Raw genomic sequence first — 26,489 nt, 5'->3', positions numbered from 1 at the left:
TTAGCGGGGCGCGTTCCTGTCATCTCGTGTACCCGCGATCAATGACTGCTCCACACTATCGATGTGAACGCGCTCCCTTTTCTTTTTCGCTTGATTCGTAGTGCATAAGGGCGTCTCTCCTCTCGTCATCAGACTGCAAAACCACCATGTTGCGGTAGCTGTTGCTTCTCTGCCCGTTGTATAGGACGGACGCGTGAGCGGCGAAGGGTACAAGATGGGCATCTCAGGTTGGTACACCCAATCATCCCGTCTACAATACTGACAGCCGAACAGGCCTCCTTCCGCTACTCAAGTCGGTTCAACAACCATGTACTCTCAAGAAATACGCCGGCAAGACGATAGGCGTCGACACCTATGGCTGGCTCCACCGTGCTACCGCGACCTGTGCGATTGACCTGGCGCTCGAGAAGCCGACGACCAAGTATGCGTTGATGCGTCTATGGATGACGAGCATTTGCTGACCTTAATCCCTAGATATGTCGACTTCGTCATGCACCGCGTCCGCATGCTCATCCACTTCGGCGTCACCCCCTACCTGGTATTCGACGGAGACAACCTACCGAGTAAAGCTGGCACGGAGAAAGATCGAAGGGAACGAAGAAAGGAGGGCAAGAGGCTCGGGCTGGAACTCCTCAAGGTCGGAAAGACAGCCCAGGCACAACAGGAATTGCAGAAGAGCGTGGACGTGACACCGGAAATGGCGCGGATGGTCATCGAAGAACTGAAGCAGCACAACATCGAGTACGTCGTCGCGCCTTACGAAGCTGATTCGCAGCTTGCATACCTGGAGCGGAAGGGCATAATCCATGGGGTCTTGTCCGAAGACTCCGATCTACTCGTCTTCGGCGTCAAGTGCCTGATAACAAAGCTGGACAAGTACGGAGAATGCATCGAGGTCAACCGGAATCACTTCACTGCCTGCAGGGAAGTCAGCTTCGTGGGATGGTCTGACGCCGACTTTCGAAGAATGTGCATCCTGAGCGGTTGCGATTATCTCTCAGGTATTGGTGGACTTGGCCTGAAGACTGCCCATCGAATGCTGCGGAAACACAAAACTGTCGACCGTCTCGTCAAAGCTGCGCAATACGACGGCAAGCTCAAGGTGCCCGCTGGTTTCTTGGAATTGTTTGATCAGGCTGAGAAAACCTTCCTTTACCAATGGGTCTACTGTCCGGTCGCCAAGCAGCTCGTCAATCTTACGCCACTGGATGAAGGGGTCGATCTCGCTGATATGCTTTACATCGGAGAGGAGGTACCTGCACACCTCGCCATGGGTGTTGCAAGTGGTGACCTATACCCACGCACAAAACTCCCGATGAGCATCACGAGCAACAGTAGGCCTGGCAGAAATTCGTTTGGTCCCTCTCGGAGAGCCTCGACAATCATTCAGACACCCGACGCGAAAGGCTCAAAGCCGATTGATTCGTTCTTCAAGCCTAAGCGTACGCCGTTGGCCGAATTGTCGCCAAATGTTTTCACACCATCACCCAGTCAGCAAGTATTGCTGGAACAACAGAGAGAGTCAAATGGATGGGCCGCAGTACCCGCTCCAATCTCCCGTTTGCGACCGAATCCTCCGACGCCTAGTACGGCGCCTCAACCACCACGACGCACCATGACTGATCCAACTGCGGGTAGACGTTCGGTTCCGCATCCTTCTAAGAGACAACGACTGTGCTCCGATTCTGTCTCCGATACACCCGCCGCTGGCGACGAAGGTGTTGTGCGGAGCCAATTTTTCGCACCTTCTATACCAGAACCAAGCCCAACCTTACACCGAGAGAAGAGTACGAGGAGGAAGACCGACCAGGACTTCGAGCTCTATTCGGATGACTCAATACAGGAGGTTATGGCCGAAGTGGCTGATTTAGAGCAAGCGGCGTCTGCCCCTAAGAAGAAGCTACGGGTCTTCAGTGATACACAGTCCAGCTTTAGGAGCGAATCACAGTCGACTGTCTTCTCCAGGGGCAGCACTGCACAGTCACAAGATACTATCGGCACTCTCACGCCGGCATCTTCCCCCGAGCCCGAAACGGCCTTTAGCGCTGCAATCGCATCCACAATGAGTGAGCTGCGATCAAAGTTCACATACAAGTCTCCTTCACCAGCACCGGGTATGCCAAGAGCTAGTAAGAGCCGTCTGAACCGTCGGCCCACTGAGGCATGGCAACCTACGCCGCCATCTCAAGCTTCTGCTCTTACAACCTTTTCGGCGCCCGATGAGGAACCCATCATCCCTGCAACACCGTCCAAGAAAGATGTAGACGTGAAACTTGCAGTCTCTGCTTGGGCGGCTGTAGAGGCGGCTATTGAGGCCGAGGTAGTCATAGCCGCGAGCTCACCACCCCCTATGACGCCTGCGAAGAGGAGGAGATCATCACTGAAGGGGAGCGAAGACCTCCTTGTTCCGGATAGCGAAGCCGAAAGCGAGTGCTCGCCCCGAAAACCGTTGTTTAACCTTAAGCGATTTGCATTTGCTGGTTAGTCTCGCTTTGCATTGCGAGTATTTAGCATATCATTACATGAGCGTACGACTTGCGATATTGTTGGCGTTTGTTGCCGCTAAGCGCGTTTTTGGTGTTTGCAAGGTTGTTACGATCACGATCATGGCAGGCGAAGGCACACGAAGTGTCATAACATGTATCTTCATTTGGTAGTATACCCCAATACCTATCTGTTTTAATGGTAGCTACCTTGACTCTGCGCGTCTATGTGAGACAGTTGGATGTGCCCAAGACCCTCTAACTCACAGACAAAGGCAACGCAGTCGGCCCTCACGGTACTTGACTTCTAATTCGCAACAGTGTCCTCGATCTTTGACGTCTCGGAACAAAGCATCTTCGCCATAATCACTTAGTGGATCTACTTCAACCTCTGTGGTTCTTTGGTCTGGCTTTGTTCGCGACCATGTCGGCCGCATGCGGCGGTCGACACAAGACAGGGCTATTTAGTTCGCGCCTAGTATCCCGTCTGCGGTTCAAAATCACAAAGTCATTCGCCAATCTTCGGAACACAATTACTTTGTGACACCCAATCAAACTCAAGACCAAGCCGCTACTCGATCTCGGTCTCAGTCATTGAATGATCCACGCTATGCCTCCAAAAATCATTGCCACCGCGGCTACTACACGAGAGAGACGATCCGTGGTTCGAATAAATCTCAACGAGGATGCATTCCGAAAAGCTCAAGAGGATGCGGCCAGAGAGAGAGCCGCTAAGGAGGCAGCGCTGCGGAAGCCAAAGTCACCTTCACCTAAACCAAGGTCTAAGCCTGGAGCTAAGGAGGGGATACGCACTAGGGCTCTATATGTTCTTGTGAAGAAGCCCAGAACTACTGGCAAGAGCAAGACAGGGGCCAAGCAACAGCAAAAGAACAACATAAAGAAGACAAAAGCTGGCAAAGTAACAAAGAACAGCGGAACCAAAGGTAGAAAGGTCAAGAAGGAGGTGGATGTAGCTGCTCACGACTCGGACGATAGTGAGTTGGAAAGCGCCGAGAGTATCACGACAGAAGAATCTGCTGTGCCGGCTACAAAGAGAAAGCAGGCTACCAAGGCTAAGGGAAACCAGACTACCAAGGCCAAAGCTACTACGACGAAAGAGAAGAAGAAGACGCTGTCGCCCAAAAGAGAACGTGTTGTCAAGTTCCGTACCATCAAAAAGTCACAGTCGATTGAATCGTCTGGGGAGGAGGGCCGTGTTGAGAGTGATGATGAAGAGGATAAAGAGGATGATAAGGATGATGACATGTCAGGCGCGAATTGGGTATAGTAGATTGCTTGCTACAAACTAATGATCTGTACCTAGGTAGATAGAAAACGATAGAAAAGATTTTCCTAGCAATGACCCCGAGGTTTAATATGCAGTCGTATTGAGGGATCGGATAAGTGACGATAGTCTGATGCAGTACCAAGCTTCAATGAAAGTCAGTGTTTCGGCAAACACGGAGAAACCTGCGAGGCTGAGCATTGGGAAAGTGTCAAAGCGGCTTTAGTCAAGCCTAGTAGCGACGAAATCTTCGACAAAGTCCCAGGCAATGTGGTTTTCGTCTTCGTCGTTTTCCTCAACCCATGCTTTCATAGTCATGTTGCGTGGAGTGGGGTGAACCCAGGTGCTGTTGAGTACAGTGTCGATTGCTGGAGGAATGTTAGCACTAGTTGACGGGGATATATCTCCGCACCAAGAGGAATAAAGACTTACGCAACAGTACTTCCATGCCGCTAGCCATTCGGAAGAGCGCGGCCTGTGCGATAGGCTCAAGCCCAGAGCGCTTTTTCGTCGCTGGACGCACGTCTGGGCCGCCGTTCTTGTAGATTTGCGCAGTCTGGTTATTGATACATTGACCATGAGGGTCATTGTACGCTTGACAGTATTGCACGCCATTTGCGGCCGGATTGCCAAAGCCGACGATAAACTGGCAGGGTTGGCTGTTGCATGTGCCGGTGGTGTATTGTTGGATGATATTACCCTGACGATCGTTGTGCCTGTTGATGACACACTTGGTGACTTGACCACGCGCATCGGCATCAGAGGTACTGGCGAATGGATATTCGTCGCAGTTCTCGCCAGCACGTGGATTACCACCGCGCGTCTATAAGTGGGTCAGCGAATCCTTTGGAAAGTTGATGCACCTCATTCAAGGAAAATACTGAACACCCTGGAGTCTACATCAAGATGAAGAAAATGCAAAGTAGGTGATCCAACATCAACGTAGACGTCAGGGTGTTCAGTCCTTCTTTTGAACAAAGTGGAGGGAGACTTACGCTGCAACGGTTAGGCCTAGGAAGACAGCCAGCTGATCTTTGACGGGCTCTTCCGATAGCACTGTCACGATTTCCAGTACCACCATAGCGGTCATAGTTCAGTGTTACTCCGAACGATGGTCGAGTGCAGTAAGCGCCCCAGCACATGTTGTTGCAGATATCTGAGCCAAGTTGAGTATAAAGCACTTTCAGGGATGCAGGGACGTTTACCTTGCAGGTTGTCGCCACAGTTGAAGATCATGCCGGGTGCAGCGAGCCCGGAGGCTATCAGACCAGAAACCAGGAGAGTCTTGAACATGATGGCTTGTGTGGTAAGGTATTCAAGTGTTTGAAAACGGCTGTTGTGTGGAATACATGATATCGAGGCTGCCTTCTATATACTCGTCGTGGCCCCCATTCACATGCCCATGTCAACCCTGCCCAAGTATTGGGAGGCCTCTTCTGTACTCACAGCTGAACATAGTCAATGCAATCGTATGATCGAATTCTTGAACTAGTTTCAAAACCTTGCCAATGATCTGCAGAACCGCAGTTGGAGCTGCCCCGGGTAGAAGCTAAAAGGATGAGGCGCGAACTGATCTGCTTGTAGTTGCTGTATACGATGGTCGAAGAGGGCGCGCCTAATCTCACCGGTATGGCAAAGCGGAAGCCGATTACCCGGATCGTTGCTGTGAATAAGCTGGGCTTCGGCATGTATCTGCCTTGTCGTCGAGATCATGATTGAAATCGGCCAATGCCCTTCATTCCATGGTATTTAGTAGAGCTGATAAACTTAAAAGATCAGCAGTAGTTTACTAACCCATGTCTACAAATGGTACAACCTTCGACTATAGGACTAAGTCGTCAGCATACTGAGACATTCTCACCGGGCAAGCCGAGAAAAAGCGAAAGTGTCGTACATTACCGTCAAGACGTGCGGGAAGTAAGAGGCTGTAGATGAACGGGAAGGCTCGGCCCGCCAGTGAGATCTCCAATGACAGCCAATCTCTGACATCATACCTAGGTAGTGTGCAGCACCACACATAAGCTTGGTGCGACCCTGCCCCACTTGTGGCTTCTCATCGTACCTCGCATCATCGCCTTACGCCCGGCTGCGACGCTAAAATTTGAGCAACAATAGTGTACGCAGGGCCATCTCTGGTCACAAGGCTCGCCCCATTATAGCGCTCCTCGTCACGCATTCGCAGTTGCCTGAACTGACCCAGCTGGAAACTACGGCTGAGAAGTGGTTTCAATCTACCCGTCCACCTCATCCAAACCAACTCTTTGCCCTCAATCAAACCACTCAACACAATATGTCTTCCACAAAGGACCTCGCGAAAACACTCCCTAAAAAAGCGCCGAATACAGAATACCACCGCGCAACACTGAATGGTCTAAATCGTTTCAAGTTTGCCATCTTCTACACAGCTGCTCTAGACACAGCAGACAGCCAACGGCTTGAAGAAAGCATCAACACGGGCGAGCTCAGTACGGGGAGGTCTAAATTCGCTCCGCAGCCAGACTTCAGCGGTCGCTCGTTGCGAGACGTTTACGACTACTTCATCGAGCTACGCGACCAAGACGATACCATTCATCCGCTCTACTTCATAGTAGCCGACCAAAAGGACTTCGACAACAACGGAGTCTTAGTCGTTCTGCTCAACTCGAGCCAAGACGAGGAAGACGTTTCAGGCGTTGGACGTTGCAGCAATGTCGAGGCGGATTCATGGGGCTCCAACATCGATATCGGTAACCAAGATTGGTTCGATCTGAAGGAACGGGAGGCTGAGGAATGGGGTGGAGATGACCCGTATGCGGATGATGACGACAAAGATGACAAGCCAACGCAGGGGCCTGCCACTTCGGATGCGTCGCCCAAGAAAGTGTACGGGTGGTATAGCTTGGTGAAAAAAGGTACCTAACGCATGTGCTCATGTAAGAGACTTTGCACGTTAGCTAACTCTGCATAGCCCTACCCATCAGCTCCATGATCGAGCCATCATGGGCAAAGATGAAGAAGACAGAAGAGTCTCGCTTCCAGATGCTCGGGAACTGGCATTCTTCAAGCGATCCTTGGGCCGATATTCGTAGAGCGCATCCACGACAATGTGCTTTCAGACCTACCGTCCATCGAAACATCATCTTGGTCGCAGAGAAAGAGGATGCTGATGACCCCGAGGGCATGTCTCTTGTTCGCTTGAAGTGGGATGGAAACACCGATGGCGTCGAAGATGCGAGCCCAGCGCTTATGCCGGAAGTTGAGATATTAGGCAAGATGAGCGCGGGCAAGGCTTTGGAAGAGGCCGATCGAGCGGCGCAGTAACTCGACACATTGTCAGTAGCATCACCATGTGTGCTAGGATCACACGTTCCTGATCGAGCGTTGCAATCGACAAATGGTAGCTCATAAATTATACTAGTAGCCATGTTCCTATATAATTGCATACGATGGCTGATAGTCTTTGATACGGTGCCTGAGTCTCCTTCGCCGGGTCGAACTATGATCTGTACCGTGATATTAACATGAACGCTGCCGTTGCATAGCAGCTTCTAAGCGGTAAACTTCGATTACATGATAAAATAACGCGTGTGCCTACTATAACTAACGCATAGGTCATGAAATGGAAGAAGTGCCAAAGGCGGTCATCCCCTTCTAAAGATTGGACGGCATAGCCACCACGGCCTAACCGACAGCTTCAAGATAGCGATGTGGATCAGTGAGCCACGGCTTCTCGTCTGTCGAACGGGATAGTGGCGACGTGAAGAATGCCCATAGTAGGTCGTTCACGAAGTCTCCGTGCATCTCGGCTGCCGGGTCGCGTAGCTCGTCCGACAGAGTTGGCCGTCCTATAACCCATATGTCAACCAGGAGATTCCTTATTAAAGCCCCCTTAGATGTTCCAACATAGACCTCTTTCACCAGGCTGAGACTTGGATATCTCCCGGCACACGCGCGCTGCGCCATGCTTGCTATAACTGCATTACGAAACGTGGTATCGAGCAACGTGATCCCTATGAGGAAGGCCCTCACTAAGGTTTGCCACATATGCCTTATGCCCGTTACATGTTCCATCTGCTTCGTATACAGCCAAGTGAGGTATGTTCTGAAGGTGGCCGCAGTATGACCGTCGATGCGGATTGGTTTTTGTTCGACGTCGATCGCGACGATACCGGCATCGTTTTTGAAGAAGTCCGAGGTCGCACACGCAAGCTTCTGGTGAACCTGAAAAGTCTCATCCTCGACTCGGACGGCGATTGTTGTGCCCGTGAAGCTAGGTTTTTGTGAGTTAACGCCATTACCAGAGTTTCATAGACTCACTCAGGACCACTATGAACATTGTCTCTTTTTGGGCGTTTTGCAGGGGAAGCCATCCTACCTGGGAACGAGTACGGTAAGTTCTTGCCTGGGGTGTTCACAACACGGTTTCCAGGTGACAGAACTGTGGACATAATGTTGCGCAAGCGTACCATGGTCGCTGCAAGCCAGTATCCTTCTCATATTACAAGACCACTTCAGCAACTCCGCAGTAGGCTAGAAGTACTGCACATCCCTTGTCTAACTTCGCGAGCCAGTATTGCTAGGTTTGACGCAGTAGATTGGTAGAACGCCGACATGTCCGAACGATTCGGCGGCATCCTGCCATACGAAGGATCGAAGGAGTGGCCGGCGCATGTATCGTGACTTCGGCAGGGTCCTCGAAAGGGGAATAGTGATGCCGGTCGTTGTGATTGCGCCATGTGAACACTAAGGTCATGGCGAATTTGAGATTTTGCATCGCAACATTTGCGGAAGCATCAAGTGCAAATATGACTCTTTATGCGCGGAACCATACGCGTTGAAGTGGGTGAATGAAAGCCCGGGATGGCAATCGCGGGATGACGCGTCTTCACGCGTTTGCCAAGCCGCTGCTGCACGTCATAGTGCTATCCAGCCGAAGCAAACTCCTGCGAAGCATAGGATGTAAACTGCTGCATCTTTATTCTCGCGCTGGTATTGTAAGAAATTGCCTCAAGTTGCAGCCTATTCTAACAAAATGCCTTCTCACCATCATTCGTCTTGAGTTGCTCCAACTAGATACCGATCAGCCTGGGAGCTCGCCCATGGCTCCACCAACTCCTCTGGTGATGCATTGCGATGAGCAATTAACGCTGAAATCAGATCCCCCGCGAACTCGTAAGCTGTCTGAAAAAGGTCTAGGCCCTGCCATTCAGGTCGGCATTTCCACGTCCAGATATCTACCATCAAATCTCGACCAAGGATGTCCGGCGTATGCGCAAGACCCTCTGTCACGTCATATAACCTTGCGACGAACGATATATTTGGAAAGCTTTCGATCCTTCGCGCGCACTCGATCATTCGACTGATCAGAAGGTCTTGGTAACGTGGATCACCAACTTTACGCGCGAGACTATATGAAGTCGGCAGCCAGTTCAGGTTCGACTCGGTATCCAGCATTGGGTCCGCAATATGCTCCGGCAGTCGGCGGGTGTACAGCCATGTCATGTAGGTCTTGAAGTCTTCGGGGTTCGCTCTGAGATGTACTGTCCTATCGTTATTGATCCAACACCCGCCGCGGAACTGATCATCGTTGTAAAGGACGGATTTCTGAACAATAAAGATGTCCTTTCCATCGTTGAAATTCGGCATCCCCACTTTCACAGTAATGGTATCGCTGGTGGGGCTATTGATGGTCAGTAAACGATGCGAGCTAGTTCTGCTCAACTCACTCTGGGTTGTATGGCTGGTTACCCTCCCTGGAAGGTGTAAACATGAGGTATGAACTATCTCCGGCCATCGAACTGGCAAGCGGAAAATGGTAATAAGCAGGTGGTGGCGTTTTAAGAATCTCGCAAGTGATACGTGTCGTCGTGCATGCACATTGACAAGAATACGCTCATATTAGTAGGTTGAGCCTATAAGCAGCTGACGTGCTGTCGGTGTTTGCCATGATATCACACGATGTCGAAGAGACTACAAATCATCGTCAGGACATGATCATGCGAGCAGCACAATTTGTACCTAGACGTCTCTCTAGGTTTGCTAAGCCTGTAGAACAGAGCGGGTGGATTCGAATACCACGCCGACGGGAAAGCTACCTCCACCTACGTATTCACCTACCGCATTAGTGCTATCGTTGCGATTGCTGGCTGAATCATCAAGTAAGAGTCAAGACCCGAAGGTGAAGGCGGATTGACCCACTGCTCTGGCGTTTCACATCTAACTAAAGCTATTGTTTTCTTTGACACCTCAGCAAGTATCTTTTACAAAACAAACACCGAGCAATTCTTTGCACATCCCTCTACAACTGATAGTCATAAGACAACAGCCCCGCATGCCGTTGTTAGATCTGCCCTTGGAGATCTTCGAGGAAGTCCTGGCGGCTGTTGCAGAGGACGTCGAGCAGCGAAGTCTTCTACGATATCGACTCATCTGCAGTAAGTCCAATGAATGAGCCAAATGCTTGAAGATATTGACAGCGCGCAGAAACGTTCGCAAACATCATCAAGAAACGTATCGTTGCGGCCGTTGTCCCAAAGGATCTCGCCAAGTTCCTGGATGACCGACTATCCACTCGCCTATTCGAACAACATGGTAGCGATGTTCTCTACGAGACTGCTATGCGTCCCGAGACTCTGAGGAACCAAGTCATACATTTCATCCGCGATATAGTCAAGGCTTCCGAACCTGATTCTACACTTCGATCTAGACAGACCATGATCATATGCGTTAGCATCATGGCAGTCGAGCCAAAATACCTACGTGCCTATATCCAGGGTACTGATATTGTCAACAAAGAAAAATGGCCAGTTCCGCTCGCAGATATGTTGCCCGCTATTGCTTCCGCTTCAGGAGATATTGAGCTTTTCAAAAACCCGACTCTTACACCATCCCTGCTTCTCAAGCAAAGCCATGATCTTCTGCCGAGTGCACTCAAAGCCGCAATTGCAGCAGATCAGTTCAGTATGCTTGGGCGCATCCTCAAGTACCTCGCGGACAACGTCAAGGGCAAGCGCGACTCTGGCTCATGGAAGGACATGCGGAATGCCGCCAAGAAGATCGGCAGAGCGTTGTGTACGGCGATACGTCTGCATAAGAACGTCTCCGGAAATATGTTGTTCGATTTCCGTGAGGAAAACAAGTTCTTCTCCACGTTTGCGCCTGACGAATTGGGAGACTGGCTCGTCAACGAAGCCTCTAGGTACGACAACACGGCTTTGTTGTACCGCGTTCTGGAGGTCAATAACCCTGGGATTGTGGCGCACGTCAAGAAAGGGACCAAGAAGCATTACAGCCTTGATTCTCAGTCCTCTGAGAGCCTATACCGAAGAGGTGGGATCAAGATCTGGAGTATGCTACTGGAAGATGGTGTCGTAGAACTGAACAAAGTCTGCTCGGACAAGACTCCACTTCAGCATGCCCTCAAGAGACGGCGATACGATATTGCCGGCCTTTTCATCAACAAAGGTGCATCGATTAACAGTATTATGAAGGACGGCAACAATATTCTGTGGGAGGCCGCAAATGATGGATACGAAAAAGACGTTAAATTTCTACTCAGCCACGGCGCGGACCCCAGAGTTGTTAAGAGGAACGGACACTCGGCAATTGCAGTTGCAACAATGCACGGATATGGCAAATGTCGTTTCTTGCTTGAGAAGGTAAGAGATCACGGGAAAGAGTATCTCGAGCGCACCGATCTATGGGCGGTATACGAAACCGAGGTCTTTGATGACCGCTGGGGTTTTTAGAGATGACTCTCGGGCTATTGCAGCAGCGACGTCGGGCATAAGGTTAAGATGGTATTGGCCTTGCCAAAACCAGCATGTATTGAGAGAGATGATGCGCCACGGGTAAGCAAGGCATCCAGACTCAAGGAGGTAGAGTACCGGCTTCATTGGTGTGTCCATTTTGGGTGCTATAATGAGTGAGCACTCGAAATTCCGTAGATTTCTTAATTAGTCGAGCCTCAACATAAAAGCAATGGCACTCTTGAAAGATTCAGGCCGCTGTGTTATTACGGAAGTGAGTGAAGAAATTACACGGACGGGAGCTGTGAGGGCTCACAGGTGCTCAGGTGGTGATGGCCCAGACAGAGAAAAGTTTCAATTGAGCCTAGCAAAGCACGCCCAGAATAGACTCGTAGGGAGCTGGAACCACTATCAAGCATCAAAACGCCGTGGTCTCTTTGTAACCTTGAACTGGATATCACAAATACAATGGATCGTACACAGTACCTTAGTACTTCTCCTCCAACCTCGCCGTCATACCAGTGACTGCTGTCATCCTACTTTCCTCGCGCTCCTTGATGTGTATCTCACGCTCCAACTCGCGCTGCACAGCCATCTTCTGCGCGGTGGTGAGCTGATCCAGAACCGCGGAGATGCCTTCTTCAGTCTGGCCGTTGAAAAGACCCTCCAAGTCCGTCTTCGTAGCGATGGCGAGCTGGTCCTCCAATGCCTTTAGTGCTTTCGTACCGAGTTCCGAGACATCTTTCTTGAACTTTGCCTCCTCATCAGCCTTCGCTTTTTTCGCTGCCTGGTCACACTCATCGACATTGGCCTCGCCAGCTTTGCGCTTTGAGGCCTTCAGCGCCTCCTTCTTTGCCTTTGCAGCAAGATAGCGAGCCGAGTGTCCCAATGCGCGCCCATCCTTAGTCAGCGGCTGTTCCACGTTGAGCGGCGGCGCGGTGAAGAACAAGATACGGCCCTTTTCGTCACGCTGGAATTGCTCGCGGATCTCAAGCGGTATACTGGCGTTTGCATGGTCGGCCATGACGTAGACCTCCACAGGCTGCGGGGCCTTGTAGTTAAGCGGCAGTTGCTGTGGATACGGTTGTTGGTAGCCTGGCGCGGCCCGCGGTGTCTGGAAACCCTGCATGGGCGCAGCTGGCTGGGGTGTAAAGGGCACATGTGGTGTGATAGGTTGATAGGCTGGTGCTTGCGGTGCCTGCGGGTGCATATGAGGGGCGGGCGACTGAGAATGCGTATGGTAATGTGTCGCATGGGTTGGCGTGTACGCTGGCGCGACATGGTGCTGTTGCGGTGTAGGGGCAGGCATTGGCGTCAGAGTCGGCGCTTGCGCAATCGGATAGTTCCTCGAGGAGTCGTAGCCATGTGACGAAGCCGTTGGTAAGCTTGGAGTAGGCATAGCGGGTGCTGGTGGAGGTGTCGGAGGCGGCGGTGGGGTGGGCTCGGGAGGTGGTGAATCCTACAAGAAACATTAGCTTTGGATCTCATGGTGGCCTAAAGCGGTTTTCACTTACCTTGGGGTCACGCGGACGACGATGCACTGCGCCAATCTTTGGGGGAGCATTCTCAGCTCCCCACTCTGGCTTTGGAAGATCGTCGTCCTCCTTTTGCTCGTCCTTGAGCAAGTACGCGATCGGACTGGGCACCTTCTTCAACTTTCGAGGCGCATCGAATAGATCCATTACATAGTCCTTGTCTCGCACTTCGTCGGGCAAGCAACTGGCCCATGTCTTGATCTTGTTGAGCTTATGGTTCTCCTCGTTGTATCGAGCCTCGCAAACATAGATCTCTTTATCGGAAGGAAAGTCGCGGGGACGGCCCTTGTTGTAACGGGTGATAAACATTACGAAACATCGGTCCACGACCTCGTCGATGCGATGGTCTCGATATTGGCCAGTCTTGACAACCTCGTTCTCGAAGAAGTGCCTGTCGAAACGGTGCACGGTCTGCTCTGGGCGGTAGTACCAGCAGGCGTTTACCCACTGCCCACCATTCGCGTCCTGCCAAGTGCGGTATATCTGGGCAACAATCGGCTTTGTAAGGTCGTTCGCGTTCTGAATGTGCACCCAGTCCCCGACCTTCCATAGCTCGCCATTGTGAACGATGCCGCTGGGCATAGGGATACGGCCTTCCTCCATGACGTATTCGGTATCCGGCTTCTCCTTCTCGGCCTTTGCAACCTTGCGCGACTCCTTCTGGAGATGTACAGCGTCCTTGTAGATCTGGCTGTCTTCTTCGTTGTACTGCTTCGCGTTTTCGAACATGAGCTCTACATCGACCATGAAGTGATCAACAGAGTTGTACTTCTTTCGCTTGAGCTTGCGCTTGAGGATGTCCATGGCCATTGGATTCTTGATCTCAGAGTGATACTCGGGCATGACTGTCTTGTCCGGGACGCGCTCGAATGCGCTCACCATGAGCTTGTTGAGTTGGTTCCGCGGTTTCCTGATTGCTTTCATAATGGTCTTGATTCGCGCTTCCATAGGAGTGTCGACCCGCGGCGGTCGTCCGCGCTTCTTCCGCGATTCTGGATCGTCGGCCTTGGCGTCTTCCTTTGCTGCTCTTGAACCGCCTTCACGCTTGGTGATAGCTGCTGTGGAACGCGGTCCGCGGCGCCTCTTGCGCTTGCCCTCATCTTCTTCGTCCTCATCCTCTTCCTCGTCCACTTCGAGTTCTTCCTCATCGTCATCTTCCTCTTCCTCTTCTTCCTCCTCTGGTAACAGCGGGTCTTGTTCGGGAATCTCTCCCAAGAACGGCAGGGTGGCGACTGTCTCAGGAACGATCTTGTCGTCGACTAGCCTCTTCAGCTCGCGTTCGATGACCTTCTTTACTTCGAGCGCATCGACATATGCCTGCGAGTCCTGCCTGTTGTACACCTGCGCATTGTGGGGAATGAGCGCCAGGTCGCGTACGAACTCGGAAAAGTTCTTGTATTCTCGCTGCGCAATCTTGGCCTTTATCGTACTCAGGGCCATGGGCTCCTTGATGATATCGTAGTAGTCGGGCACGGCGCGCTTGTTCACTTTGCGCTGGAAGAGCTTGGTAGGGTCGTATGTTCCACTGCACGTTGATCAGCTGGGAGCAGCATGGCGCATACAAAGTCGAAACTTACTCGTCGATCCTGTAGTCGTATACATTCTTGAGGAGGTTGGCCATGGCCTCCCATTCTGGCGCCGTGACGGTAGACGTTGCGCCGGCGGACTCAGCCGTCTCGGTCGTGGGCACCGGTGTCGAGCTTGGGGCGCGTCCGGTCGCCATGTCTGCGATAGTCGACTCGATGCTGTCGTGTATCGGTATCCTTCTTGCGCTAGGTGTTGGCGTGTCGCGTCCTGGATGCTGGAAGTCGCGACGCCGGACGGAGGTAAGATTCGCCGATCCCCGGGCACGGCCGGCCTCCTCCATGATTCGGGAACCTTCACGTACGCCAGCCATGTCACCCGATCCGTGCAAACTGTCGTCTTTGTAGCCTTCTCCCGTAGCTGACAAACGATCCTTTCTTCCTAACAAAGCTCTCCTCATATTTGCGCATTCGTGAAGATTTACCTCTCTTCATACCAACTCACTCATCGCAGCTTCCCTAATACCAGCGCAGCTCTCCACCGCTAAGTCGCCCCACCAGTCAACTGTCATCACGCGCCACGCCTTCGAAGCTCCCTCACCTGTATCCCTCCGTACACGTATATCCCTCCATCTCTCCAGCCGACCCATCAAACCATGCCGATTCGCATCCGGTTACGCGCGCCGAATGGCACCCACACACTATCACTCGACGACAACGCCGCCGTCTCGGACCTTCTCTCCTCTATCAGCGAAAAGACAGAACTACCACTCTTCGAGCTGAAATGGAATCACCCGCCCCAACCGCTCGATCCTTCCCTATACGGCATGTCGACGTTGCTGAAGGATATCGATCTCAAGCTGAACGGCGCATCCATCATAGTCATTGCACAAGCCACGGGCGATCCGAGCGAACGGAAGCAGGAGCAAGAACTACAGGCAAACACATCACAGGCGGCGCCGCTATCCCTTCAACGGAAGCAGAACTCGGCGCTCAAGGAAACGCCCGAGGTTCCCGTGCCTGACCGTGGTGGCACTATGGTCCTTCGGGTTATGCCTGACGACAACTCCTGCATGTTTCGAGCTGTTGGTAGCGCAGTCCTGACAGATTCTCTCGATTCCATGACCGAGCTTCGATCGATGGTTGCGCAAGCTATTCAAAGAGACCCGGAACAGTACAACGAGGCGATCCTGCAACGCTCTCCGGATGAATACTGCAAATGGATATCGTACGCCGACTCGTGGGGTGGTGGCATTGAACTCAGCATTCTCTCCCAAGAGTTTGACATCGAGATTGCCAGTGTCAATGTTCAGGACAACCGGGTGGACCGATTCAACGAGGGCAGACCGCGCCGCTGTATCGTGGTGTATTCTGGCATCCACTACGACACGATCGCCTTCGTGCCCCAGGGTGCGTCAACACAAGATCCTTCGCAAGATGTTAAGATATTCGATGCGGCGGACGATGTGATTCTTGAAGCTGCGAGGGAACTCTGTGGGCAGCTGAAGAAAGCCCACTATTACACCGATACACAAAAATTCGATCTGAAGTGCAACACGTGCGGTTGGAAAGGGGCAGGAGAACGGGGCGCGATGCAGCACGCAGCCGAAACGGGACATAGCGACTTCGGAGAGGCAGACTGATTGATTTCTTGATACCCGTGGACGCCTTTGGTATGTTGTGTACCATTAGCCATGTCAACATTGTATTTAACTTCTCTGTACTAGTAAGAATTACATTGATTGCAGTCTCTTTCGGCTCACTGTTGATCACTATGAGTAACAGCGAAAACCCAAGATCTCGTTTGTAATTCACACCGAAAAGTGAAGAGACCTGTTGAAGCACATGTACCCACACAGGGGGAGTTTCGTAGTTTTCAATGGTATTGAGACCAAGACATTCGGGGAATGGATTTCTCATTTCACGCAGTATTCTCTTTGAGCAAGCGCCGCGCTCAGGTTCTCACTTTGTCAGCAAATGCTACCCTGAGATTCACTCTCTGCGTGGAAGCTCCTTATTAACGACCCGGAAGATCCGCTCCACACTCTCAACCCCACTATCATCACCATTAAACCGACCTTAACAAGCTATTCAACCATACTTCGCCTGTATACATTATGTCACTACGCGCGAGAACCCGGAGCCATGTTAACGACGACACAACTGCGCCATCTCCAGGGTGAGCAACTATTACTTATAATGAATTGGGCCCTACTGACTTCTCCTAGTGTCTCAGGCGCGCCATTCCCTATCAAAGTGGGCAGAAAGAAGTTCCACGTCCACGTCGGTACACTGACGGCGACATCTGATTTCTTCAAAAACGCCATGAAGCGAAGATGGCGCGCCAACGCAAAGAAACAAATTGACCTGGCGGACGAAGAACCAGAAGATTTTGAATCTTATGTCAATTGGCTCTACAGCAGAAAGGTCGCTGTCACTCGGCCTCTTGTGGGCAGGTACATCCAATTTGCTCGTTTGTACGTTTTAGGCGAAAGACTCGTTGACGAGACCTTCCAGAACGCTGTTCTTTCCGCTATGATCGATCATGCAGTAGAAAGGGACTCCTTTCCTCCAGAGGCAGCTATAAACATCATCTATTCGGGTACCAGTAGTGCAAGCTCTCCAGCACGCCGACTTATGGTTGATATGTTTGTTTACGGTTGCGATGAAGACTGGATGATTACAGGAAGTCTTATAGAGGAAACTAGCGTGGAGTTTGTGGACGACTTGGTGAGAGGCTTCATTCGTTCTTGTACGAAATATCCTATCAATCGGAAACTTAGTCCGTGGGTGGTGGCTCCTGAACAGTACCGTTTGAGGGCGGAACAGAACAACGGGAAAGAGACTGAGAATGCGAAGGATGAATTGATGGACACTTCTGACTAAGAGCTATTATTACAACAACGCCGGAGAGGTCCATAGATACTTTAAAGTCGGGAAGGTACCTCGTTCTCAGGGCTAGGGCTTCTATGAGCGCTTATGGTAGGTCTTGGAGCAGGCCGCTGTTAATAACTCAAAGATTACAATCATACACTGTTGTCACAATTTGACCCTAGCAATCGCCACTTGCCTTTCATATACATAGGTCCTCGAAGGCGCCGAGTGGAGTGCAGCCGTCGAGCCCAACTCAGACGGGTATGACAAGCAGCTGCAAGAAGTTTGATTTCGTGAAGAGTGGTGAGATATGCGATACTATTACGACGCGGAGTGCGATTAGTTTCGCGGACCTTGGGGTCCAAGTAAGCTCACCACCCGACATACGGCCTGTTCACATGATGGTAGTCCTCCGGCATCGTAGTCGTGACGAAAAACTTATCAGCCCCCCATTTCTCCTCCATCTTTTTCGTCGCCCACCTCCACAACGGATTGCACAAGCGATGTCTATACTCCTGGTTGCCGCCAAAAGCATCCTCTTCACCCTGATTCGTTGCGAATTGGAACTGTATGCCGTCGAGCTTGGGCATATCGATGATGCGATCGAGACCATACTTAGCGACAAACGTGTCCACGTCTTGCGCAAGACTCGCCTTCTCTTCCTCGAGGCTGCGTCCTTCGGGAAGATCGTAGTGCAAGCCACTTTCCAAATAGCACTCTTGCTCGTTGGTATAATCGAACCTCTCCATGCGCACGCCGTCTTCAATGCTAGGAAAACTGAAGATAATATTGATGGATTCGAGCTGAGTGAATGTGGAAATCAGTTCCAGGTGCGCGGGAGTGCCTTGCTCGGTCCAGTTACATATGGAGATATGCTTGACGCGCTTGGATGCTGCCTCTTCAGGAAGCTGAGAATACAGATCTAGGAGCTGCATCGACTCTTGAGTGTTCCATGAAAACAGGTTCTGAGCGAGGAAAATTGGCGTGGCTTCGTTGAATAGTTGGCGGTTGGCTTGACACAAGGCTGGGAGGTCGTGGAAGAGCGCGATTTTGCTTGATGTCGTGATTGCAGCTCGATTTTTCAAAAAGGGCTCCGATTCTTCGAAGGTGTAAGTGTATATTTGATCGCGCAGTTCGCGAGGAAGGCGCAGAAGTGGAGACGGTGGCGAGACTGAAACGGACATCCTAAAGGGTCGAGATATTGAGAGGGCTGAAGAAGCGTATCGACCTCGGGATGGAAGAGGGCGGGATACTGGACTTGTATGGTGCCGAGGGCGGAAGAATTCATGGGTAATATGAGAGAAAGGCGCGCTTTCCTCTTTGAGACAAATTCGCACTCACTTTCACTACGAACCGTTGAGGATCAGCTTAGGCTACAGCGTCCGTGCTCTATGCCTGTTCTGTCGCAATTTGGGTTCACTTTCGGACCAATACCTTGCAAACCACTGTCCTGCTTAACTAACCACTTCATTGCTGTTACCTACTAACGAGGAGCGGGAAGCCTACAGCAAGATGGCTTCCCCAGACTCATGTGATTCAGCTGCATTTACCATCAAGCTACCGAAGTGAATCGACACCTATGTCTCCTAAAACAACAGGCATCTAACGTCTTCAGTGTCTCGGGCGAGACTATCGCAGTCAAAGTCGGCCTCCAAATCGTCGACGTACACAAGGATCTCATCAGCAGCAGCTCCGAATATTTCAGAAAAGCCATTAGTCACGAGTCGATGTTATCTCACAGGTAAGATATCGCTTTACGAAATACATACATATGAGACATTTACTGACTCCGTACGTGTACCTCTGCAGGTTCATCGATCTGTCCGACGAAAAGCCTCATGATTTCGAAATATACTGTCAATGGCTATATACTCGAGTCCTTGACGCGAAACTAGACCATCACGATGGATTCAGTTACCTTGCTCGGATGTACGTCTTGGGAGAAAAGTTGATCGACCGCACATTCCAGAACGATGTCGTCGACGCCATAATCTACCGCCATATCACTGCGCGACTGAGTCAAAAGCCCCTGCGCTACAAAGTACCTGATCTGCAAGCTATCGGAATCATCTACAAGGGCGCTCCGAGGAAAGCCCCGGTGATACGTCTCCTGGTGGATCTGTGGGCTTTCAACATGGACTCCTCTTGGGTAACGAAGACGAGACTTCGAGCGCCAGAGAACAAACCTTTTCTGGATGACCTCTTACCGGTACTGCTAGACAGACGGGGACTACCAGATGCTTCCCAAGCTAGGCCATGGATCTCGCAACGAAGTTCCTATTACAACCAGGGTGTCGTGATCAAGAGCGAAATGCCGGAAGACAGGGGCGGCGAGGCAATCTCTGAGCCTTTCATCAAGGATGAGCCTTCTGCTGACGAGGAATCTTTCGTTAAGAACGAGCCTTACGTTGAGGATGAAACCCACATCAAGGAAGAGCCTTCTATGATAGATGAGCCCTTCATCAAGGAGGAGCCTTCTAGCGGGGAAGAGCTTTCCAGCGAGGAAGCATCTTCCAGCGAAGACGAGTCTTCCTCCAACAAGGATGGATTACCCAGCGACGATGAGCTTTCCAATAAGACTGACCCTTCAGTCCAGGAGGAGGTGGACGTGCTTGATGCATTCTGGGGTATGTAGGAGACTACATCCTTTGCATCCAGAACACGCTACAAGTGATGATGCACTATAAAGTATACATAGTCCTCTGGTCTAGTACAAATTCAACAAAAAGTAGGTTGAATACCTCCAGGGTAATATGTAATTTCCTCACCTGGGAAGCTAAACTGAGTGCGGTTCGTGCGCGAAGCAAGATCGTACACATACATAGCCGCCTGGTCTGTCAGAAATGGATCAACAAATTAGAATGTCGGGGTCTCATTCACCTGGCTCTAGAAGCGTGCGACTGCACCTTCCAAAGTTGGTGAGTGAGAGATTGTTAGCGCGAAATCGAAGACATGTTATCTCACTCAGTTCCACAAGTGCGCACCTTCAACAACCTCTCATTCGTCCACTAACTCATCTTTTCGACATCGGCTTAAGTCGTGGCTGCAAGTAACTTCGAAGCGACTCATGTTCTTCATGACTGACATTATGAGCAGACAGGTCAACCATGCCGATAGTGAAGATCCCCGCGCCCACTTCAGCTACCGCCATGATCGTTCTGGTAGAGGCGGGTGATGAGTTCGAGACACCCACCTTGAGAGGCGACATCGTACCTATTCACGTCGGCAGCGACCCGGAGACGCTATTACATGTTCATGCCACTGCCTTGAGTAAGAGCTCCGGGTTCTTCAAGAACGCGTTGAAATCAGAGTGGCGCACAGATGCTACGAAGCCCATCGACATGTCTGACGTGGATCTCGTCGTTTTCGAAGGATATTGCGGATGGCTGTACACAGGCAAGATCACGCATCTTGATAACGAGGCGTGCTATATATACCTCGCAAGACTCTACATCCTGGGAGAACGGATTTTGGACATTACATTGCAGAACAGCATCGTCGCCGCTATAATCCGACGCAACCGAACCAACGGCAGGCACCCTGGAAACACCTCAGTACAGATCATCTACGCTGGTACCCCCACCGGCTCACCCGCCCGACGGTTGCTGGTAGACTTTTGGGTCTTCAGTGCGTCACCATCATGGCTCGGTCTTGACGACTTGATCAAGCATACCTGCTCCGAATTCGTCAACGACCTTGTTCGCAAGCTCATTGAGCTACGAGGCGCACCCGACGGCTTCGTCCCAAGGCCATGGATTGCGAAACCTAAATCATACGAGACCAAGTAAGGTGCACGCCTTACACTACAGCCTGGAGGTATCCGATGAGCTTTGCGTTGACCTTCGACAAGGTACAGCGCAGCGAATACCTCCAGGGTACAGTCTGCTGGAGGGCAGATCAAAAGGAAACGAGATCATTCGTAGCGGCCACGGTATGGGAATTGACTGAGAATGCCGACAAAGAGAGAAGGCTGCTCGAAATGAGTCAAGGACAAGGAGGAAAGTGGACTAGCAGGAAAGAGGTATCTTCAAACTTACTAGCTACCATAATTCATTTCTCAATACAGCCGAAGCAACGATATCATACAATGGAAAACGCCAGAATCTTCTACCCATGTGAATGACTGACACACTGTGTATGCTCCCAAACTCCAAGTCATATAAGTAAGCAATAGCAATAGTCTAGAAGCCAAAACCACCGGGGAAACCACCTGGGAAACCGCCGCCGCCCTGCTGGAACTTGAAGCTACCGCCGCCACCGGGGAAGCCACCACCTCCACCTTGTCTGAACATGAACTGCTGACCGCCGAAGGGTGAGCCTTGGAAGGGATTACCTTGTTGCTGCTCGTTGCTGTTGGGGTCGTCACCGCGATCGAAGCGTTCCTTGAGTTCGGGGTCAGAGAGGACTTCGTAGGCTTCGTTGACTTGGGACATCTTCTTCTGCGCATCCTCGGGTGTCATGTTGTTGGCCGAGGCCTTGTCGGGGTGGTACATCTTGGTCAGCTTGCGGTATGCCTTCTTGATCTCGCGCTCGTCTGCGTCGCGCGTTACGCCGAGCACCTTGTAGTAGTCCTTTGTCTTCGAGCGCTTGAGCAGTGTCTGCGCTTTGTGGTGTAACTCGTCGAGCTTCTGGTTCTGGTGGTGCTCTTTCGCGTGCTCTAGGGTCCGGACGCAGTCTTCGAATTCGTCGGCGTCGAGCTGGAATTGAGCCTTGTGAAGGAGGGCGTGTAACGAGTCGGGGTTGAGCTGTAGGGCTTCGGTACAGTATGGTGTGCCCTTCTTTAGGTTGTTCATCTCGACGTAGGCTTCGCAGGTCATCTCTACGAGGGTCTGATAGAGACCTTGAGGTGAGTTGGCGTAGATGTAGCCTTGTTCGGTGTAGTCCTTGAAGTCTTGCTTGACCTCTTTCAACAGACCCGGGTCCTCCTCGCCGCGGTCGATGAGGAGTTTCGAGGCGGTGGCGAACTGGCGCTTCTCGAAGAACTTGCGCACCTTTTGGATGTCCTTGTCGAGGGTCTTTTCTCTTCTTCGCAGTTTCATGCACACCTTCGAGTCTGGGTCTGACTGAAGACATTGTGCGATGTGCTTGAGTCCCTTATCGGTTTCGCCTAGGGAGTAGAAGGCCATAGCGGAGCTCTGGAGATGGGGTTGGATATCGCCCTTGTTGATCTGGAGGAGATGCTGTAGGTCGCTGATGCCCTCGGCGACTTCGCCCTTCTCGAAGCGACACCTCGCTCTTGTCTTGCGGATGTCGTATGCTCCTCCCGCGACTAAGATGGCAGTTCCAGCATTCGAAATACACGCGTCCCAGTCGCGCTTCTCTGCCGCCTCCTGTGCCATGATGGCAGCGCCCTGCGCTTCTTCCAGCTCCGCGATGGCATCGGTCTTGCCGGCAGCCTCGTAGTCTTTGCGCGCTGCCGCCCAGTCGGCCTTCCTGGCGCGGATCTTGGCCCTCTGCACTAATGCGCCCTCGAAGCCGGGCTTCAGTTCCAGCACCTTGTCGAAGTCATGTTGGGCCTGCGCCGTTCGGCCAATTTGCAGGTAAGCGGCGCCGCGCCTGAAGTAGGTGAGGTAGTTGCGCGGGTCGCGGGTGATGGCGATGTCGAAGTAGAGAAGGGCGTCTTGGGTGTTGCCGGTCGCGAGTTGGACGCTGGCGTCCTTGATGAGCTGCGACACGGGAGTATCCGTGGGTATGTCCGAGGCGGAGAGTGCGCTGGCGAGCGGGAGGAGCCCGAGGGCAAGAGAGGATAGTCGGAGTATCATGGCGGGATGCGGTTGAGAGTGCTATGAATGAGTGACGGTAGGTTGGATGTCGAGCAAGTAGGAGTATAGTCCGCGCAGAGAAGCAACGGCAGGTGCGACGGTCAGTTCATGGAAAGAGCGGGTCGTGCCTTTATTTGGCCTTTCACTGTCGAACAATTGCAACTTGTCCTCAGCGACCAGCCGCATGATAGCCGGGACGCACTGACCCCCGCGACCCCCAGAACGCTAATGCGGGCAGGCATGGATTACGACATGCCCAGATGCATGCCCGTGAACGCCGCCGCTACGCCATCAGGACTAGACAGGCGCATACCTCATAGCTCCTCTTCGCACCCGCCTTGCGCACCTTGTCCTATTCCTCTCATTCACTCTCCTCGTAAACGTCCACACGCCTGCCACCAGTAATGTCTCCCATTCGGCTGCGTATCGACGGACGCATATTCCGAGACCCCCAGAACCGCGAAGTCACCCTGCACGGTATCAACTGTGCGGCCGACGCCAAGTTTCCTGCGAAGCCAGATCAGCCGTCACACATCCCAGACAACTTCTTCGACGGCGACAATGTGTCCTTTGTCAACCGACCCTTTTCGCTAGAAGACTCCGCGACACACTTCTCGCGATTACGTAGTTGGGGCTACAACACCATCCGCTATGTCTTCACGTGGGAAGCCATAGAGCACGCGGGCCCGGGCAAGTACGACGAGGAGTGGATAGACCACACCATCGCTCTCCTACGAAAGGCGAAAGAATATGGGTTCTACATCTTCATGGATCCTCACCAGGATGTCGTAGGTAGCATTCCAATAGATTCAGTTACTTCTTCTCTAATGCATCGTATAGTGGTCACGATTCTCTGGAGGTTCTGGCGCGCCCATGTGGACTCTCTATGCTTGCGGGCTGGACCCCGAGAACTTCGCCGTCACCGAAGCCGCCCTCGTGCACAACACATACCCCGACCCTGCCACTTTCCCTAAGATGATCTGGACCACCAACTACACACGATTAGTATGTCAGGTCATGTGGACACTGTTCTTTGGTGGTAGGGACTTCGCGCCCAAGGCCATCATAGATGGAAAGAACATCCAGGACTATCTGGAAGATCACTACATCGGGGCATGCGAGCATCTTGCGAAGCGGATACACCAAGCAGGCGACCTCTGGCACGACCCGATCGTTGGGTGGGAAAGCATGAACGAGCCCAACAGAGGCCTCATCAGCTACCAAGATATTACCCAGATCCCGAGCGAACAAAAACTCCAGAAGGGCACCTCGCCGACGGCTTGGCAGGCGATACTTACCGGATCGGGTAGAGCTTGCGAGATATCGACTTGGGAATTTGGCGGGCTGGGACCATACAAGAGTGGCTCGGCATTAGTGGACCCCGAGGGCACTATGGCATGGCTATCGAAAGATTACGACGACACCAAATACGGCTGGAAACGCGACCCAGGGTGGAAGTTGGGCGAATGCTTGTGGGCGCAACACGGTGTCTGGGACCCGGCGACTGACACGGTCTTGAAGAAGGACTACTTCGGAATCGATCCCAAGAATGGAGCCAAGATTGACTACGAGTACTTCACAAACCACTACTGGCTGCCGCACTACAGGGCGTACAGCAAGATGGTCAAGTCCATATTCCCGGACTCCTTGATGTTCTTCCAGCCGCCAGTGTTGGAGATACCGCCAAAGGTCAAGGGCACAGAAGACGATGATCCCAATATGATCTTCTCGCCGCATTTCTACGACGGCATCACTCTCATCACAAAGAAGTGGTATGTTCCGGAATGCTGCTCTCATCTCATCTCATCTAATATCACACAGGAACCGCGTATGGAACGTTGACGTATTTGGCGTATTGCGGGGAAAGTATTTGACGCCAGCATTCGCCATAAAGATTGGCGAGAATGCCATCAGAAACTGCTTCTCCCACCAGCTCAAGGCGATCCGAGACGAAGGTACAGAATACACGGGTGTCCACCCCTGTATCTTCACCGAGATCGGTATCCCATACGATATGGACGATAAGTATGCGTACAAGACAGGTAACTACAGCAGCCAGATAGCTGCCTTGGATGCCAATCACTTCGCGCTTGAAGACAGTAAAGCTAACGGTTTCGCCCTGTGGACCTATGTCGCAAATGTATGTTTGCATTCTGTCTAGCATTGGACACGGCTGACAAAGACCAGAACTGCCATTACTGGGGTGACCTTTGGAACGGAGAGGATCTCTCCATCTACTCAGTAGACGACAAGGCGGTTCCTGCAGGCCCCTTCTCGCCAGCCGACTCCCGTGCGTCGCTAGATAAGAATTCGCCTACGTTCTCGAGAGCACAGTCGACCGATACCCTTAGTATTAACCCTTCCAACCTGCAGAAGACCATCACCGCAGAACGAATGAGCTCAAAGAAAGATGACGACGACGTTCGGGGTCTGCGAGCAGCAGAGGCCTTCATCCGTCCCACTCCCGTTGCCGTCCATGGAGACATTTCGTCGTACGGGTTCGATCTCAAGAACTGCACATTCAAGCTTGCCCTCTCTGCGCCAAGCTCGACATCGGAAGATTTCCCTACGGTCTGCTACCTGCCCGAGTTTCACTTTCCGTCAGGACAAACCAATGTCGAGGTCAGCGGTGGCAAGTGGACCATCACATCCGAGGAGACCGACGGCGCGCTGCAGCAGACGCTGCGGTGGTGGCACGCGGAAGGTGACCAGGTCATGACTGTCAAAGGCGTGGTGCGAAAGCCGGGAAGCGCGTTAGGCACGGAAGAAGATGAGGGGTATCTCCAGCAATGCCAAAAGCAAACTTGCGCTGTCATGTAATGTCGCAAAGTTGACGATGTCGGGGTTTGGTGTGGTGGGGGGTTTGGCCAATCGATGCACGGTGATGCAATATCATGCGATGCTCAGGTCACGCAGTCAGCAGTTCTTGTGCATATGATTCATTTGGGCAAACATGAGCGTTGGACGACTTTTTATACTTGACAAAGGTGTTCGGGGAGCATTTACGATAGACATATGATTTTGTACATAGCGATATTGGATATAGACTAGTTCGGAAGCGACGAGCCTAGTTCTGGCGGCAAAGCAGCTGACATCGCGTCGACGTGACGTGCCTTTGGGACTGCAGCCTGCAAAACGCGTCTGTGGAACGTGCGACGTGAACAGAGGCCTCGACTGCCTTGCTGGACCCTCGAAATAAAGCGTACCACGTCCCGGCCTGTGAGTCAATGAATCTGGGCTTACTCGCTACACCGCCATCTTCTCTGGTCTGTCCCAGACACCGGGCGCCAAAGCTTCCTT

General features: G+C 52.0%; 12 protein-coding genes across 12 annotated transcripts; 8 read left to right on the top strand and 4 right to left on the bottom strand.

Annotated features, from left to right (window-relative positions):
* Positions 1-214: 214 nt before the first annotated feature.
* J4E79_003182 (uncharacterized protein) lies at positions 215-2,485 on the top strand (the record flags this gene model as incomplete). Its single annotated transcript, XM_049352077.1, has 3 exons — positions 215-227; positions 274-421; positions 475-2,485. 3 exons carry the CDS (start codon positions 215-217, stop codon positions 2,483-2,485), a joined length of 2,172 nt encoding a protein of 723 aa, XP_049213548.1.
* Positions 2,486-3,093: 608 nt separating this feature from the next.
* J4E79_003181 (uncharacterized protein) lies at positions 3,094-3,771 on the top strand (the record flags this gene model as incomplete). The annotated part of the gene is made up of 1 exon (XM_049352076.1): positions 3,094-3,771. One exon carries the CDS (start codon positions 3,094-3,096, stop codon positions 3,769-3,771), a length of 678 nt encoding a protein of 225 aa, XP_049213547.1.
* Positions 3,772-3,990: 219 nt separating this feature from the next.
* Positions 3,991-5,061, bottom strand: J4E79_003180 (uncharacterized protein; the record flags this gene model as incomplete). The annotated part of the gene is made up of 4 exons (XM_049352075.1): positions 3,991-4,136; positions 4,201-4,535; positions 4,764-4,824; positions 4,974-5,061. The coding sequence occupies 4 exons, from the start codon at positions 5,059-5,061 to the stop codon at positions 3,991-3,993; spliced, it is 630 nt and encodes a 209-aa protein (XP_049213546.1).
* Positions 5,062-6,058: 997 nt separating this feature from the next.
* On the top strand, positions 6,059-7,068 carry J4E79_003179 (uncharacterized protein; the record flags this gene model as incomplete). The annotated part of the gene is made up of 2 exons (XM_049352074.1): positions 6,059-6,659; positions 6,716-7,068. 2 exons carry the CDS (start codon positions 6,059-6,061, stop codon positions 7,066-7,068), a joined length of 954 nt encoding a protein of 317 aa, XP_049213545.1.
* A 3,010-nt stretch (positions 7,069-10,078) lies between these two features.
* On the top strand, positions 10,079-11,495 carry J4E79_003178 (uncharacterized protein; the record flags this gene model as incomplete). Its single annotated transcript, XM_049352073.1, has 2 exons — positions 10,079-10,181; positions 10,231-11,495. The coding sequence occupies 2 exons, from the start codon at positions 10,079-10,081 to the stop codon at positions 11,493-11,495; spliced, it is 1,368 nt and encodes a 455-aa protein (XP_049213544.1).
* A 487-nt stretch (positions 11,496-11,982) lies between these two features.
* J4E79_003177 (uncharacterized protein) lies at positions 11,983-14,753 on the bottom strand (the record flags this gene model as incomplete). Its single annotated transcript, XM_049352072.1, has 3 exons — positions 11,983-12,954; positions 13,010-14,555; positions 14,608-14,753. 3 exons carry the CDS (start codon positions 14,751-14,753, stop codon positions 11,983-11,985), a joined length of 2,664 nt encoding a protein of 887 aa, XP_049213543.1.
* A 456-nt stretch (positions 14,754-15,209) lies between these two features.
* J4E79_003176 (uncharacterized protein) lies at positions 15,210-16,196 on the top strand (the record flags this gene model as incomplete). Its single annotated transcript, XM_049352071.1, has 1 exon — positions 15,210-16,196. The coding sequence occupies one exon, from the start codon at positions 15,210-15,212 to the stop codon at positions 16,194-16,196; it is 987 nt and encodes a 328-aa protein (XP_049213542.1).
* A 1,602-nt stretch (positions 16,197-17,798) lies between these two features.
* J4E79_003175 (uncharacterized protein) lies at positions 17,799-18,611 on the bottom strand (the record flags this gene model as incomplete). Its single annotated transcript, XM_049352070.1, has 1 exon — positions 17,799-18,611. One exon carries the CDS (start codon positions 18,609-18,611, stop codon positions 17,799-17,801), a length of 813 nt encoding a protein of 270 aa, XP_049213541.1.
* A 328-nt stretch (positions 18,612-18,939) lies between these two features.
* On the top strand, positions 18,940-20,062 carry J4E79_003174 (uncharacterized protein; the record flags this gene model as incomplete). The annotated part of the gene is made up of 3 exons (XM_049352069.1): positions 18,940-18,992; positions 19,043-19,168; positions 19,237-20,062. 3 exons carry the CDS (start codon positions 18,940-18,942, stop codon positions 20,060-20,062), a joined length of 1,005 nt encoding a protein of 334 aa, XP_049213540.1.
* Positions 20,063-20,534: 472 nt separating this feature from the next.
* On the top strand, positions 20,535-21,215 carry J4E79_003173 (uncharacterized protein; the record flags this gene model as incomplete). The annotated part of the gene is made up of 1 exon (XM_049352068.1): positions 20,535-21,215. The coding sequence occupies one exon, from the start codon at positions 20,535-20,537 to the stop codon at positions 21,213-21,215; it is 681 nt and encodes a 226-aa protein (XP_049213539.1).
* A 393-nt stretch (positions 21,216-21,608) lies between these two features.
* Positions 21,609-23,189, bottom strand: J4E79_003172 (uncharacterized protein; the record flags this gene model as incomplete). Its single annotated transcript, XM_049352067.1, has 1 exon — positions 21,609-23,189. One exon carries the CDS (start codon positions 23,187-23,189, stop codon positions 21,609-21,611), a length of 1,581 nt encoding a protein of 526 aa, XP_049213538.1.
* A 404-nt stretch (positions 23,190-23,593) lies between these two features.
* Positions 23,594-26,009, top strand: EGC1 (endo-1,4-beta-glucanase; the record flags this gene model as incomplete). The annotated part of the gene is made up of 4 exons (XM_049352066.1): positions 23,594-23,977; positions 24,030-24,961; positions 25,011-25,329; positions 25,377-26,009. The coding sequence occupies 4 exons, from the start codon at positions 23,594-23,596 to the stop codon at positions 26,007-26,009; spliced, it is 2,268 nt and encodes a 755-aa protein (XP_049213537.1).
* Positions 26,010-26,489: the final 480 nt, after the last annotated feature.

This window comes from Alternaria viburni (genome assembly GCF_023758015.1).
Source record: "Alternaria viburni strain BMP 2772 chromosome Unknown scaffold_5, whole genome shotgun sequence".
In the NCBI taxonomy this organism is placed as follows: Eukaryota; Fungi; Ascomycota; class Dothideomycetes; order Pleosporales; family Pleosporaceae; genus Alternaria; species Alternaria viburni.
The sequence above is the reverse complement of the archived record's forward strand: the minus strand, read 5'-3'. Positions and strand labels throughout refer to the sequence as shown.